The following is a 12,787-nucleotide window of genomic DNA, read 5'->3' as shown; positions in this document are numbered from 1 at the left end:
TAAATTTGGATCTGAAAAGGGAAAGATGACAAAACAGTTTGCTGGACAAGATGTCTGGCACCTTTGGCCACTTTTCAATGAAATAGAAGGGAAAAGATGTTGAGGTCACTGAGAAAACAGTTTAAGTGGGCCAGAAAGACACAGAGTGTATGTGTGATAGCTCCCTTCTACCTGCAGAATGAGGCACTGATCTATTCTGAGGGAGTCAAAAGCATAAAAATGAAGGGGAGGAAAGGGGTGTTTCTCGCACCACAGCTAGATCCACTAAGTTGGGAGACACTTTGGACATAGTGACACATTGGCCTGGCTCATGGCATCATTTTGTGTCAAGTATAAGTACAAATACCAACACTCATGCACTGAAAGAGCATTTGATGTTTCTATAAATGCTTTCCGACTTGACATAGGAAAAAAAAAGGGTTTAACAAACATCATTGTGATTGCAACACTTCTCAAAGAGCTTTCAAAGTTGCCTCCAGGTGGTCCTGCTTGTTTCCTTGGACCTCAGTGGGCTGCAACATACACAGAGTCTACTACTTTATGTATTTCTATTTGGCTGGAAGCAGGAGGGACTCAGAGTTCTCCTCCTGAAGCTGTCTGGAAGGGATCCAGTGTTGGAATCCAGAAGTGAGGGAACAACTGGGGAAAACAGTAATGTATAGATAGATGTAGGCTTGGGTATGGACTAAAAAGATAGATCTCTGAGGTTGCTGCCCGCAAGGTTTTGATTCAGTTAGCCTTTAGGGGAGTCCAGCAAATTGCGTTTTGACTATGATGCATGTGACCTTGATGATTAGCCAGGCATGACAACTACTGGTATGATGAGAATGCTGGACTGAGACTCCAGACACTGGGTGTTGGTCCAAGTTCTGTCACCTACTGGTTGTAGGATCTCTGGCAAGACATTTCCCAGTTTCTTCAGCCACTTTTGTTTTTCTCAAATGGTAGCGTGGGGAGGGAGAATGCTTGGGAAAGATCTCCAAGGATCTTTTGGCTCCATCAGCCTAGAAAGGGGTGTTAGGACTAGCAGCTACGATGGCACATAATTAGGATGAAAGATCCTGGAGTCAACCACACCTGGGCTCAAATTTTAGTGCTGTACCTTCTAGTTGCTAGGCCACTGACAACTAAAGTAATTTCTCTGGGACACGTTACATAATTTCTCAAAGTCTTAGTTTCCTCAGCTAAAATGCAGATGATAACAGTGCCCGTGACATAGCTTTCTGGGGGTGTTAAATGGGCAGATAGTATATAAAGAATGCCCAAGGCAATGCCCTGAGGAATCCTCAGTGCCTGTTAGTTGTGAAAGTCCCTGACAAGGTCAACCAAAGGAGTCATCTGCCTTCCCCTGGAACTACAGTGATTAATGAGGTTCATGAAGGTAACCCTGGCTGAGCAACTTCCTTGGGCTTCTCCTTTTATCAAGAGAAATTCACAAGAAATGAGCTTTTCCGGAGAGAATAGGATGTTAAACAGCATCTCTTGGGAAGAAATCCAGAAACAAATTAGAGAAGGGTGTTATACCATCTATACCACACTTATCAAAACCCAGTTCAGGGACCACTTGCTTTAGGACCAACTGGGGCACTCAAAGTAGCATATTCCTGTCCCTATTGGAACTGGCTCCCAGGGGAGTGGCTCTAGTAATCTGTGTTTCTCAGAAGCTACCCGAGATTTTTCTAAAAACAAGGTTAGAGAATCACTGGCAAATATTGTCAGTGAACCAACCCTCTGCCTCAATTCTCCATCTTGTATTTACCCAGAAAACTACAAATAAACAAAAACTATGACTACAAATGCATTTATGCATGTGTGCATTTACCAAGAGTCTAAACTTGTACTCATGTCATCTCCAAGGAGTTCCAAGAGGGTTTCCAATTTCTGCGTAATTCATGACTCCTCAGCGAAACAAACACTAATCAAGGGCTGGCTACTTAAGGATGTGGAATTTAGAACGGCAGCATGGTTTACAAAAATTAAATACAAAAAGCATGTGATTTCAGGACACCTCTCTTTTCCAACCCTTTCCCTCCTCCCCATCTGGCTTCTCCACCCCGTTTCCCACTCCTTTCTCTTTTTATTCTCTTTTCTCACATTGTTCTTTCCTCGGATTTATTTTCCCCACCTTCCCTTTCTCTCTGCCACTCTTCCCTGCTCTTATTCTTTGCCCTGCCTACCTTGTAACTTTCTTGTCTTCTCTCTGCCCTCCCTCTGTCTCTGTGCGTCTCTGCCTCTCTTGTCATGTCTCTCTGCCCCTCTCTCCCTCCCTCTTTGTGCCGCTTCTCTTTCTCCTTTTTCTTCTTACTCTAATTCTGTACGACTATCCGTCTGTCTCTTCGTAATATACAATACCTCCCTGCCCATTCTCCTCTAGGGCCCCAGCTCCTGGCTCCCTTTCGAATGCCAAGACTCCAGGGAGCATGTTTCTCGTGACGCATGCGCCCCATGCTAAATCACCCAGTGAGTGCTACACATCCAGGAGTTCACTCTACTTAGATACCCTTGATGATCTGCTACCAGAGGCCCTGCGTGAGGAGGGCTCTCCTTAGGAGGGAAACTGAATTGGGGCTGGAAGGATGCAGCAAAATTCCAGAGTAAAGGCAGCCAGGCTAAACAGCTGTGGTCTCCAGAACTTCATTTCCCAGGAGGGAAAGCCACTGGGGCAAGCACCAATAGCAGAGGGTTCTTTTGTGTTTTGGAGTGTCATCACTTTGTTTCCAATATACAAACATCTCACTGCGAAGTGGGCAGGCAGTGGCATAACAGCGCCAAGTGAGTGCTGGGAAAGCTTTAGCTTCCCCAAATCTCCATCACTCTTCCCAAAGCCAACCCACTTCCTTAAAACACAGAATCTAAGTAAAAACGTGGTGCCTGCTATGCATGTAGGCTCCAGACAACTCCTCCTTTTCCCAATTCTCCCTCACGCCACACACACACACATACACACACACACACACACACACACACACATACACACACGCAGCTACTCTACCTCCCTCCTGTACATCCACCTCTAAATACCTCCTTTATAGACATTCCAGAGCTTCACCCATAAACGCGGGTAACGGTCCCCAATCTACAAATGAGCAAGCCGAGGAATGAAGTTACGCAGCAATTTTAGAAGATTCTACTTTGGAAGGTCCACAGCTTTGGGGAATTAAAACATTTTGCACTTGGCTACACCTGAAGTCACCGAAGAAAGGTGAGTTCAGGTGAAACTTTTTCGAAGCGCATTCGCGCCCTCTCCTTATTTGTCTCCCTAGCGGGTGCAAAATGTTCTCTCTCTAGTTTCTTCTATCCAGCTTTTAAATTCGACCTGACCCCACACTCAACTCGCACACATCAGGTATATGCCCGCCCATACCTGCCCTGGTGTATGAATCTCAGGATAAAAGCGCAGGAGGCAAGTAAAGAAGAATAAACTCCAGCAGGACTCCTGGTGTTCCTGCAACTCCCCCTCCTTTCAGTGGAGTACAGAGGAGCAAAACTCTTGAGTTTTGGCTCACCGCCCATCCGGAGGAGCTGGGATACTGCCGCCAGGGACCTCGGGCAAGGCTACGGCTCAAGTCCGAGGACCAGCCAACTCCGCGCCGCCCAGCTGAATGGCCTCTCAGTTGCCTGCAAGTTGAAACCTCAGTCGGGCACACAATGAGGCCGCTGTTTTCCGACAGGAGGCATTTGGATGCTTCACACACTCACCCCAAATCGGGCCTGAAAGCAGGGAGTGCATTTCCTTGCCCATGTTCAGATGCGCCCGTAGAAGCAGAGGCAGCCGGGCCTCAGGGAGATAGCGGTTCCCTCCCCCGCGCCTAGCCACAGGAAGCCCGCGCAGGCCACCTGTTGGACTCTGTCGGGCCACCCTGTGTTGTGCGCCCCTAAACCCGCACCGCACCGCGGATCAAGACAATCTGGCATTCCGGGTGCTGGATCCGTCAGCAATAGATAAATTTCAGTCGCGCCTACTACTCGGGCTACCTTTCCTGGAGCATGTCTCTCTCTCTCTCTCTCACACACACACACACACACACACACACACACACACACACACACACACACACACTCTTACACTTCCTTAATATACCAGTAGTCTCTTTTCTTTAATGAAGCGCGTTCATTAAAGAAAGGGCTACCTTTCTTTACCTACCCTAAGGGCTAGGGTTGCCCACGATCTCTTAGCGCGCCCAGGCGGCTGCGGATCTCCAAGCGCTTATGCTGAGAGCTAGCTTCACGCGCGGGCGGCTGAAAAGCCCCAAATGGCACGTTGGTGAGGAAGTCAGCGATCTGCTCTAGGGAGCCACTTTTCTCCTTGGGAAGCGGAAGGGGACTCCCTCCTTGGCTTAGAGATGCAGGGAACTGGGGAAGCCCCAAGGCAATCGTGTTGGAGGAACCAATGTTGCGTTCCGCTGCCAATCCCAGGATAAGTGCAAGGAGACCCAACTTTCTCCCGTGTCTTTGCCATCCATGCAAGCCACTAGCTGGGGGTAAAGGGCGCCTCCACTAGCGGGCTACTCACCCCTTGGTATAAACGCTATCCAGCAGCCACCAAGCCGACCAGTGCTCGCGGAGTCCGCGAAACGCCTCGCTGTCTTGCTCCTCTCCTGGGCCACGCGGCGAAGGCTACGCACTCCAAGCCGGGCAGCTGAGAGCAGTCGATCCCATGGGTGGCGAGTTGGCAGAGGGCGCGCCGCCCGGCTGGGGGCGCATCGCTCCCAGGTCTGGCGCAGGCTGCGGCAGGGAGAGGGGCTCACAGGGAAGTTGGAGGCGCTGGAGGCTGACTTCGGACTTCCCGCTCGCTCCGGCTCTGGCGGCAGGGTGCGTCCTTCCGGATAGACAAGGGATTTGCCAGCGGAACAGGGGCCGGTGCGGGCCAAGCGGCTGCGGAATGTCTCCGCCGGCCGCCGCCTAGAAGAAGCGCAGCGGCATCGCGCTGCCTGGAGCCCCCAGTAGCGGCTAGAGCAGAGAGCGCGCGATAGAGCGGGGCTGCTTCCTCCAGGCTGCGGGTCCCTAGTGCTCACAGCCCAGCTCGCTCCAGCCCGCCGAGCCCCTCCTCCCGTCCTAGTCCTCCTCCCCTCCGCTGCTTCGCCGGCTCGCAAGGCTCGCCTGGGACCCGAGGCTGAGCGGAAGGCGGCCGCAGCGCCCGCAGCATGGAGGGCGATCTCTCCTGCTAGGACTCTGGCTCCGGCTCGGGCTCGGGCTCCGGCAGCGGCAGCAGCGGCCGCCACCTCCCGCGCGCCCACGTGCCGGAGCCCCGGTGTGCGCGCTCCGGCTGGCGGGGCTGGAGGTGGGGAGCGAGGGCGAGCTGCTGGTGGGGGCGGCGGGGAGAGGCTGCACAGCCGCGCGGCGGAGGGAAAGCCGCGGAGAGGCTCCCGAGGGCGCGGGGCTCCTCGTCTGCAGCTCCGGGAAGACTGGTGTGCAAGGCTCCCCCAGCTCCCTGCTCCCTTTGCAGAGCGGAGGGAGCCCGAGCGAAACGCCGGCGGGGTTGGGGGAGATCCACTCCGCAAGATCAGTCGGCTGTGGTGGTGAGGGGGCGACTACGTGTCTCCGCCGAGGGGACGGATTTCTAGTATCCTTGAGGCCCCTCTCCACTCCCCGGAGAAGAAAGGGGTTAAGAAACACCGGGTGAAGGAGTGTGCGGATTCCCAGCGAGAGCGTGTTCCGGCGTGCCCCGCCTTCCTCCCAGAGAAAGCACTTTTCCCGTTAACCAACAGACTCCAAGGGTTTCTCCTTCCAGGGAGAAGGGAGGTGTCTTGCAAGATGGGCCTGGCAACCTCCAATCAATTGACAAATAATTCGTGAGCACCCACTCTGAGCGGCGCCGGGCAGCGTCTGGTGCACAGGGCCCTCCCTAGTTGGGAGTAATGTATTCTCTGCTCCGCGTGCCCTTAGGCAGGCTCTCCCTGGGCCTCATTGCCCTGGCCATAAAATGTGGTTTCTTTATGAGTAAGAAAAACAAAAACACGAGAATTTAAAAATTAAAAGACAATTTAAAAGATGGGCAATAGCGCAATACTAACAAGAACGACAATTAAGAACATTTCACAGTAATAGAAAATGAGAACTTTAAAGAAACAAAGTTAGCAAAACACACGTAATACTGGACACCATGTGCAATCACTTAGAGATCATCATCTCCGATCCTCTCATCTTAATGGAGAAATTGAGCCTCAGGGAAGACACGTGGCTTGCCCGCTGTCACACACATCCGGTTTGGTCAGCTCCCACTCTGGTCTGCTCCTGCCAATCCCGGGCTTTTTCTTCCATACGCCAGTACACAAATTATGCTTGGCATTATTGAGATGAGACATCAGCAAAAGAGGGGTAAGGGAGAAAGACACACACACACACACACACACACACACACACCACACACACACACACAGAGAGAGAGAGAGGGAGAGAGAGGGAGAAAGAGAGAGAGACATTCATTCCCTCTGGGGTTTCCAAAAAAGGCTTCATGAAAGAAGTGGGATTTAAGCTAAAACCTAAAGAGTAGGCAGGATTCGAATAGCTGGAAAAGTGAGAGGAGGATGTGAGAGGTCAAAATGAAGGATGAAGAAAGACACATTGGAGCAGCAGCAAACAAGTTTGGCAGGAGCAGAGAGCTTGCCTAGACAATGAATGGAAGGGGGGGCGGTCATTGAAGGATTTTAAGCAGTAAAAGAAAATAATGGAAGCTTCATTTTAGCTTGATCAATATATCCCTGTACAGGATGGTTTAAGAGGGGAAGGGGATGGGTAGAGGGAGACAGAAAAGGAACTTCAGGCAGAGGAAACCATTAGGAAGTCAACGCAGCTATCTGAATGCAAGTGAAACCCTGATGCAATGGGGTAGCCGGTAGAAGGTAGAATAAATAAAACTCTTCTTGCTTCTGTTTTTAAAAACCTTCTTTATAGTAAGGACTCTACTGTTAATTGCAGGGGACATTGTATGGAAAGGCACCAATGTTTAAAACACGATGGAAAACTGGGGGCCAACCCTCAGATAAAACAGTGGAGCTTTTCACAGTAACTGGCCTGAAGCAGATCTGGTCCCTTGGTTTTAACATTCAGCGCCTGGAAGCCGGACAGCAACAATCCTTAGTGAAGAATGGGGTAAGTTAGGATTTCTATCAATCAACCAAAAGCAAAAACGAGACAAAGAAGGGAGAAGTATATTTTCTTTTATTCCTTGGAGGCACTTGAAGTCACAAACGAATGACTTCAGGGACTTCCTCAGGTTCTTCCTCGGGAAATAGTCTCTCCATCTAGCACTTTGTCTTCTTGGGTGGATGAGCAGCAACAGCAGCACCTGGGAGTTTATCAGAAACAAAATCTCAGGCCCCAGCACACAGCAATTGAATTAGAAACCATCCTAACAAGATTCCTGGCTGAGTCATAGACACATTAAGCTTGAGAGGGTTTCTTTATCTGTTTCTCTCCTAAGATAGTGTCTTCAGACTTTTCAGTGTGATGCTGTATTAGTCTGTTCTCACACTGTTATAAAGAATACTACCTGAGACTGAATACTTTTAATGGAAAGGGGTTTACTTGACTCACACTTCTGCAGGCTTGACAGGAAGCATGGCTAGTAGGCCTCAGGAAACTTAGAATCATGGCAGAAGGCGAAGAAGAATCAGACATCTTCTTCACAAGGCAGCAGGATGGAGTGTGTGGGAGCACAAGGAACTGCCACACTTTAAAACCATCAGCTCTTGTGAGAACTCACTCATTATCATGAGAACATGAGCATGAGGGAACCAGCCCCATGCTCCAATCACCTCCCACCTGGTCCCTCCCTGACACATGGAAATTACATTTGGGTGGGGACACAGAACCAAACTATATCAGATGCATAGTAAAAACACTTCATATTACACTATAGTGCCCCTCCACACACACACACATAACTTATAAAACTTTCACAAAACAACATGTGTCCTTAATTTGTGATTCAGTCAAATATTTTTATTCAATTTATTTTTTTAATGCTGGTCATGACCTACTGATTGATTTCATGTCCTGCAAATGGGCTGCAATTTATGGTTTGAAAAATATTGAGCCGTGATATTATTTCTTCCTTGGTTTTTGGTTGCATATATATGTGTATCATATCTCTTTCTACTAGCCTGTGAGTTCCCTGAGGGCAAGGTTCAGTTATTTTTTATCTTTGAAGTACAAATCAGAAATTAACAGAGGGTTTTATATGTAGTAGCAACTCAATAAATATTCAAGGAGTGAATCAATCAATGAAGGCATAAATTGATTCAAGTTAGGGACTGGGACTGAGAGCAAGTGGAGGGAGGGCAAGGGTGAGGCTTGGCATGTAGGAGAGGGCTAAACCCAGAAAATATTTATCCAAACTCCAGTTTACTGAAACATCATCAATGGACTATTAGTAAAAGTCATTTCTAAAACAATCATATATTCCAATGTTCCACTGTCAGCCAGAATCTCATTTTCCAATAGAGTTCACCTCCATGGCTTCACAAAATTTCAGGCTATGGGGGCTTAAGATGAAGGAAAGCATCTGAGTAGCTAACACATATTATTAGAGGAGGAAAGGAAATTAGGAAGGGACAAAGACAAGTTAGTGCACACCTGATCTTATTCTGGGACCAGAGGTGCTGATCAAGGTAAAGGAAGAAGTGGCACTAATTACTTGGATTGAGGCAGATTTTTGTCTGACCGTAGAAAGATACTTGACAATGAGATCTTTCAAAAATTTACAATGGCTTATTTTGAAGTCAGTATTTTTTTTTTTTTTTTTTGCCACAGGAAATATAGCGCAGAAAGGTACTTGTTTACCAACCAATAGCACTTTAGAGTGTAAAGTATTATAATTTATTTAATATAAATAAAATCAAAACCTAAAGGGTAAATACTAGAGTCTCAATATTTCACATTGTAAAAGGATCTCAAGTGTGCACTAGTCTAGCTCTTCATTTTAAAGGAATCTGAGGAAGTTATCACACATTCTCTTATCACAGGTCCTGCAAGAAAGCTGTAGGTCTAGGATTTGATTTCAGGCTTTTAGACTCAGTCATCATCGTGACTGCCTGTTAATCCTACACAGGGATACTGCAGACTACACAGTTAGGAGCCACTGTTTCAGCATAAAGAAGAATGACTGATGCATTGCCTAAAAAGCTGGGAATGAATAACATTTATTAAGTGTCTACTATAGAGTAGGCAGTAGAGCAGGTGTTTTGAATACATTGTTCCATAAAATCTCCATTAAAAAATCCATAAAGTAGAACATTTTAATCTCCATTTGCAAGTGAGGAAAGAAAGAGTCATAGAGGCTAAGTAATTAGGATTTTAAGACTGGAAAGTTGCAGAACAGGTTTTGAACAAAGAGCTGGATTAATCTAAATCCATGCTCACTCTCTTATGCTTTGCTTCCCAGCCATGGAAGATTTTAAGCAAAAACTGGCAGGGAAATGAAAGAAAATAATTCTGATTGGATTGAAATAGCTGACCTGAGAAGTAACCCCTTTTGCTGAGATTCCGGGACGCTTTAAAGGGTTATTTGCATCAAGGTAGAAATACTATTAAGTAATTTGAGTACATCCTGGTATGTAGAATCCACAAACTAACTAAGTGGTGGCCATGATAAGTGAAAGCTAATGCTGTTGTTAACAGCTGCATTGGCCACAGCTCAATAGTAAATTTTGCATTAGAAGAAATTCATTTCCTGTATAAATTAGGATTATTTTCTTTGTCAGAATAACAGACACCAATAGATGCCCTCCAGTTTAGAATGGAGGTCAGAAAATTAAAGAATTAGTTCAAGTAACACATGGAAAGTAATGAAACAAGGTCTCTGGAAGGGACTGGAATGTCGGGACAAAACCTTTCTCAATCTCATATGGTTTCTTTCTATACATCTCTATATGTGTATCTATGCTCCTTTTTAACTCATTGTCTTGCTATGCTTATATTTCTTTCTTTCTGCAAAAGAACTCTCTGCATCTCTGCTTCTGTGGCAGAAAATGTCCATCCCATGCATTTCACAGGTTTTGTGGGGGTTTTTTGTTTGTTTGTTTGTTTGTTTGTTTGTTTTGAGACAGAGTCTTGTTGTGTTGCCAGGCTGGAGTGCAGTGGGCCAATCTCAGCTCACTGTAACCCCTACCTCCTGCGTTCAAGTGCTTCTCCTGCCTCAGCCTCCCAAGTAGATGGAACTACTTGGGAGTCACCACCATGCCACCACGGCTGGCTAATTTTTGTATTTTTAGTAGAGACGGGGTTTCATCATGTTGGCCAGGATGGTCTCGATCTCTTGACCTCGTGATCTGCCCGCCTCAGCCTCCCAAAATGCTGGGATTACAGGCATGTGCCATCACGCCCGGCCAAGTATTTTTTAACTTGCTGTCTCTGGGCCCCAAGTCTTATCTACCAGGAGGGAGCATCTTATTAGCCCATCTAGAGTCAAATGTCTACTCCTAGATAATCACACAGAACCAGGAGTATGGACTCACAGAACCAACAAAACTGATAGAAGCTTAGCTTTGTGAGTTAGATAAAAAGTGAGGAAGGTGATTGGGGTAAGTACCAGAAAGAGCGTAAAAATCTGGCTACTACACTCCTTACCAAGAACAATCTAGTGCTTTAGAAATGGTGCTGGGGAGCTTATTATACACATATTAGATTGTAGGAGGTCACCTGTGAGACATGAGGACTGGTGACGTCATAGCTGATTTAAAGCCCCACAGTACAAGTGGATCCCCTTTTGAAGATCCCTGCCACCCATGATCCCGACTGCATGGATTTGAAACACATGGTTCCACGATTAATGGGAAATAATGAGTGTCCCAGGCAGCCTGATGTACCATTTCATCTGAAGATTCACCTGGTTTCCTTGAAAGAACAATGAAATCGGTATTCAGACAACCTGGATTCAGATCCTAACTCTACCCTTACTTGTTAGGTGATTTGGGGCAAATTACTTCAACTAATCAAAATGAAAGGCTACTTAGCATGCCCTGCCTACCACAGAAATCTGTTCTGAGAAGGCAAATGAGATAATATCTGTGAAGCCAGGTCTATGTAAAATCTAAAGCACTGAGCAAATGCAAGGGATTATTAGTAATACAAAAAGTAACAGGAAGCCAATGAGTTGTAACACTTAGGTTGCCTTTGCAAATATCTATTCTACCATGCACTTTGGAGTAGAAAAAATTCATGCTTCGAGAAATTTAATGAATGTGAAGTGTGTTTATTCTGTTTTTATGAGGCATGGTTGGGTGAAAAAGATCAGTGCAGCTCCAAAGTGAAGGATTGAAAAGTGTATAGTTTTTAAGAAAAAAAAAAAAAAAAACAACAGAGCCTTCTCTAGTACTAATATCAGCACTAGTAATAGTAATACAGTAATAATAATTATCATATTGTAACTGGGTTTTTCTCGGATGCCAGTGATCGTTGTGGGTTCTTGGCCTCCAACGTCTTAAGGAATAAGTGGTGGGGCCACTGCAGGTGGACCGTATGCTCCTAAAGTGAATACTGGACCCAAAACAGTGCTGCAGAAAGGTGATTTTATTTAGGTAGAGAAAAGAGAAGGAAAGGAGAAGAGAAAGGTTTCCATGAAGAGTGTGGGAGGGGATTCCAGAAAGCTGGAAAATCTGGCGCAGGTGAAGCACAGACTTTTATCCTGGGAGAAACCCCCACCTTCTCCAAGATCCTGGGCCAATGAAAGGAGTTCCTTAGAACTTCAGCTGGAGTGATCGACTTTTAGTTTCTTTCCGTGCCAGCAAAATTCAAACACAAACCGTTGAATCTCCGGGATGGAGAGATGGTAGGGGGCATGGCGCTGGGGAAATTCTTGCCCTTAAAGCTACGCCCTCCTCATGGACCTGGAAAGAGAACACATTCCCTCAATAGGGTTGCCATCTTCCAGGAATCATGTTAAATATTTCCTATGTAGTAACTCTTTAAATCTATATCACCTCCTCAGTTGGTTTCTGTTATTGTTTCTGTTTTAAAGATTAGGACACTAAAGCAGGGCAAGTTAATGATTTACCCATAGCCTCAGAGATAAGTGGTACAGTCTAGATTAAAGCCCAGCTTATTTTAATTCAAAGTTAAAGTAAATGACCAATACACTATTCTGTATTTTATATATCCTTAGAGAAAAAAAATGTGGTAAATGCCAAGTTTTAATGGTAAAAAAATTTATGTAAAAGAAAGCATTTAACCATCAAAACTGTTCAGTTATAAATCCACGTATGTGTTTGATGGGTGGTATTTTTCCATTGGAGATGGATGATCACTAAGCAAAACTGAACCAATTTAATCACTACACACCTATTTAAATGGTGTTAGAATAGCAATACTAATTATTGATGAAGATGCTGAGTAACAAGAACTCCCATCATTGCTGATGAGAATGCAAAATGGAAGACAGTAGAAAGCTAAGCAAAGTCTTAACCATGCAATCAAGAAACTGAATGTTAAGCATTTACCCAACTTATTTGAAAATATCTTCACACAAAAACCAGCAGGCAAATATTTATTGCAACTTTATTCATAAACACCAAGAACTAGAAGCAACCAAGATATTCTTCAACGGGTAAATGGATAAATAATCTGCAGTACATCCATATAATATGCAGAATTCAATGGCATTCAGTGATCAAAAACTGAGCTATAAAGCCATACAAGATACGGATGAATCTTAATATATATTGACCAGTAAAACAAGCCAGTTTGTAAGGGCTACATGCCATATAATTTTTTTTATGTGATATTGTGGAGAAGGCAAGGCTATAGAAATGATCAACCAATCAGTAGTTGCCAGGGGCTTGTGGGAGGA

General features: G+C 45.8%; 1 protein-coding gene across 1 annotated transcript in view; it reads right to left on the bottom strand.

The window, feature by feature from the left end:
• The window catches only part of LOC116540317 (dapper homolog 3-like), a 434,808-nt gene extending 425,782 nt beyond the window's left edge, over positions 1–9,026 (bottom strand). Inside the window, exons 1-2 of the mRNA XM_032263801.1 lie at positions 8,965–9,026; positions 4,514–5,511 (exon numbers count right to left, since the gene is read on the bottom strand). Coding sequence (XP_032119692.1) covers positions 4,514–5,511; positions 8,965–9,026 — 1,060 coding nt within the window. The remainder of the gene's footprint in view (positions 1–4,513; positions 5,512–8,964) is intronic.
• Positions 9,027–12,787: the final 3,761 nt, after the last annotated feature.

The sequence above is a fragment of the Sapajus apella genome, unplaced genomic scaffold, assembly GCF_009761245.1.
Source record: "Sapajus apella isolate SASKATOON/1434 unplaced genomic scaffold, GSC_monkey_1.0 scaffold138, whole genome shotgun sequence".
Lineage (NCBI taxonomy): Eukaryota > Metazoa > Chordata > Mammalia > Primates > Cebidae > Sapajus > Sapajus apella.
This window is presented reverse-complemented; position numbering and strand designations above follow the sequence as displayed.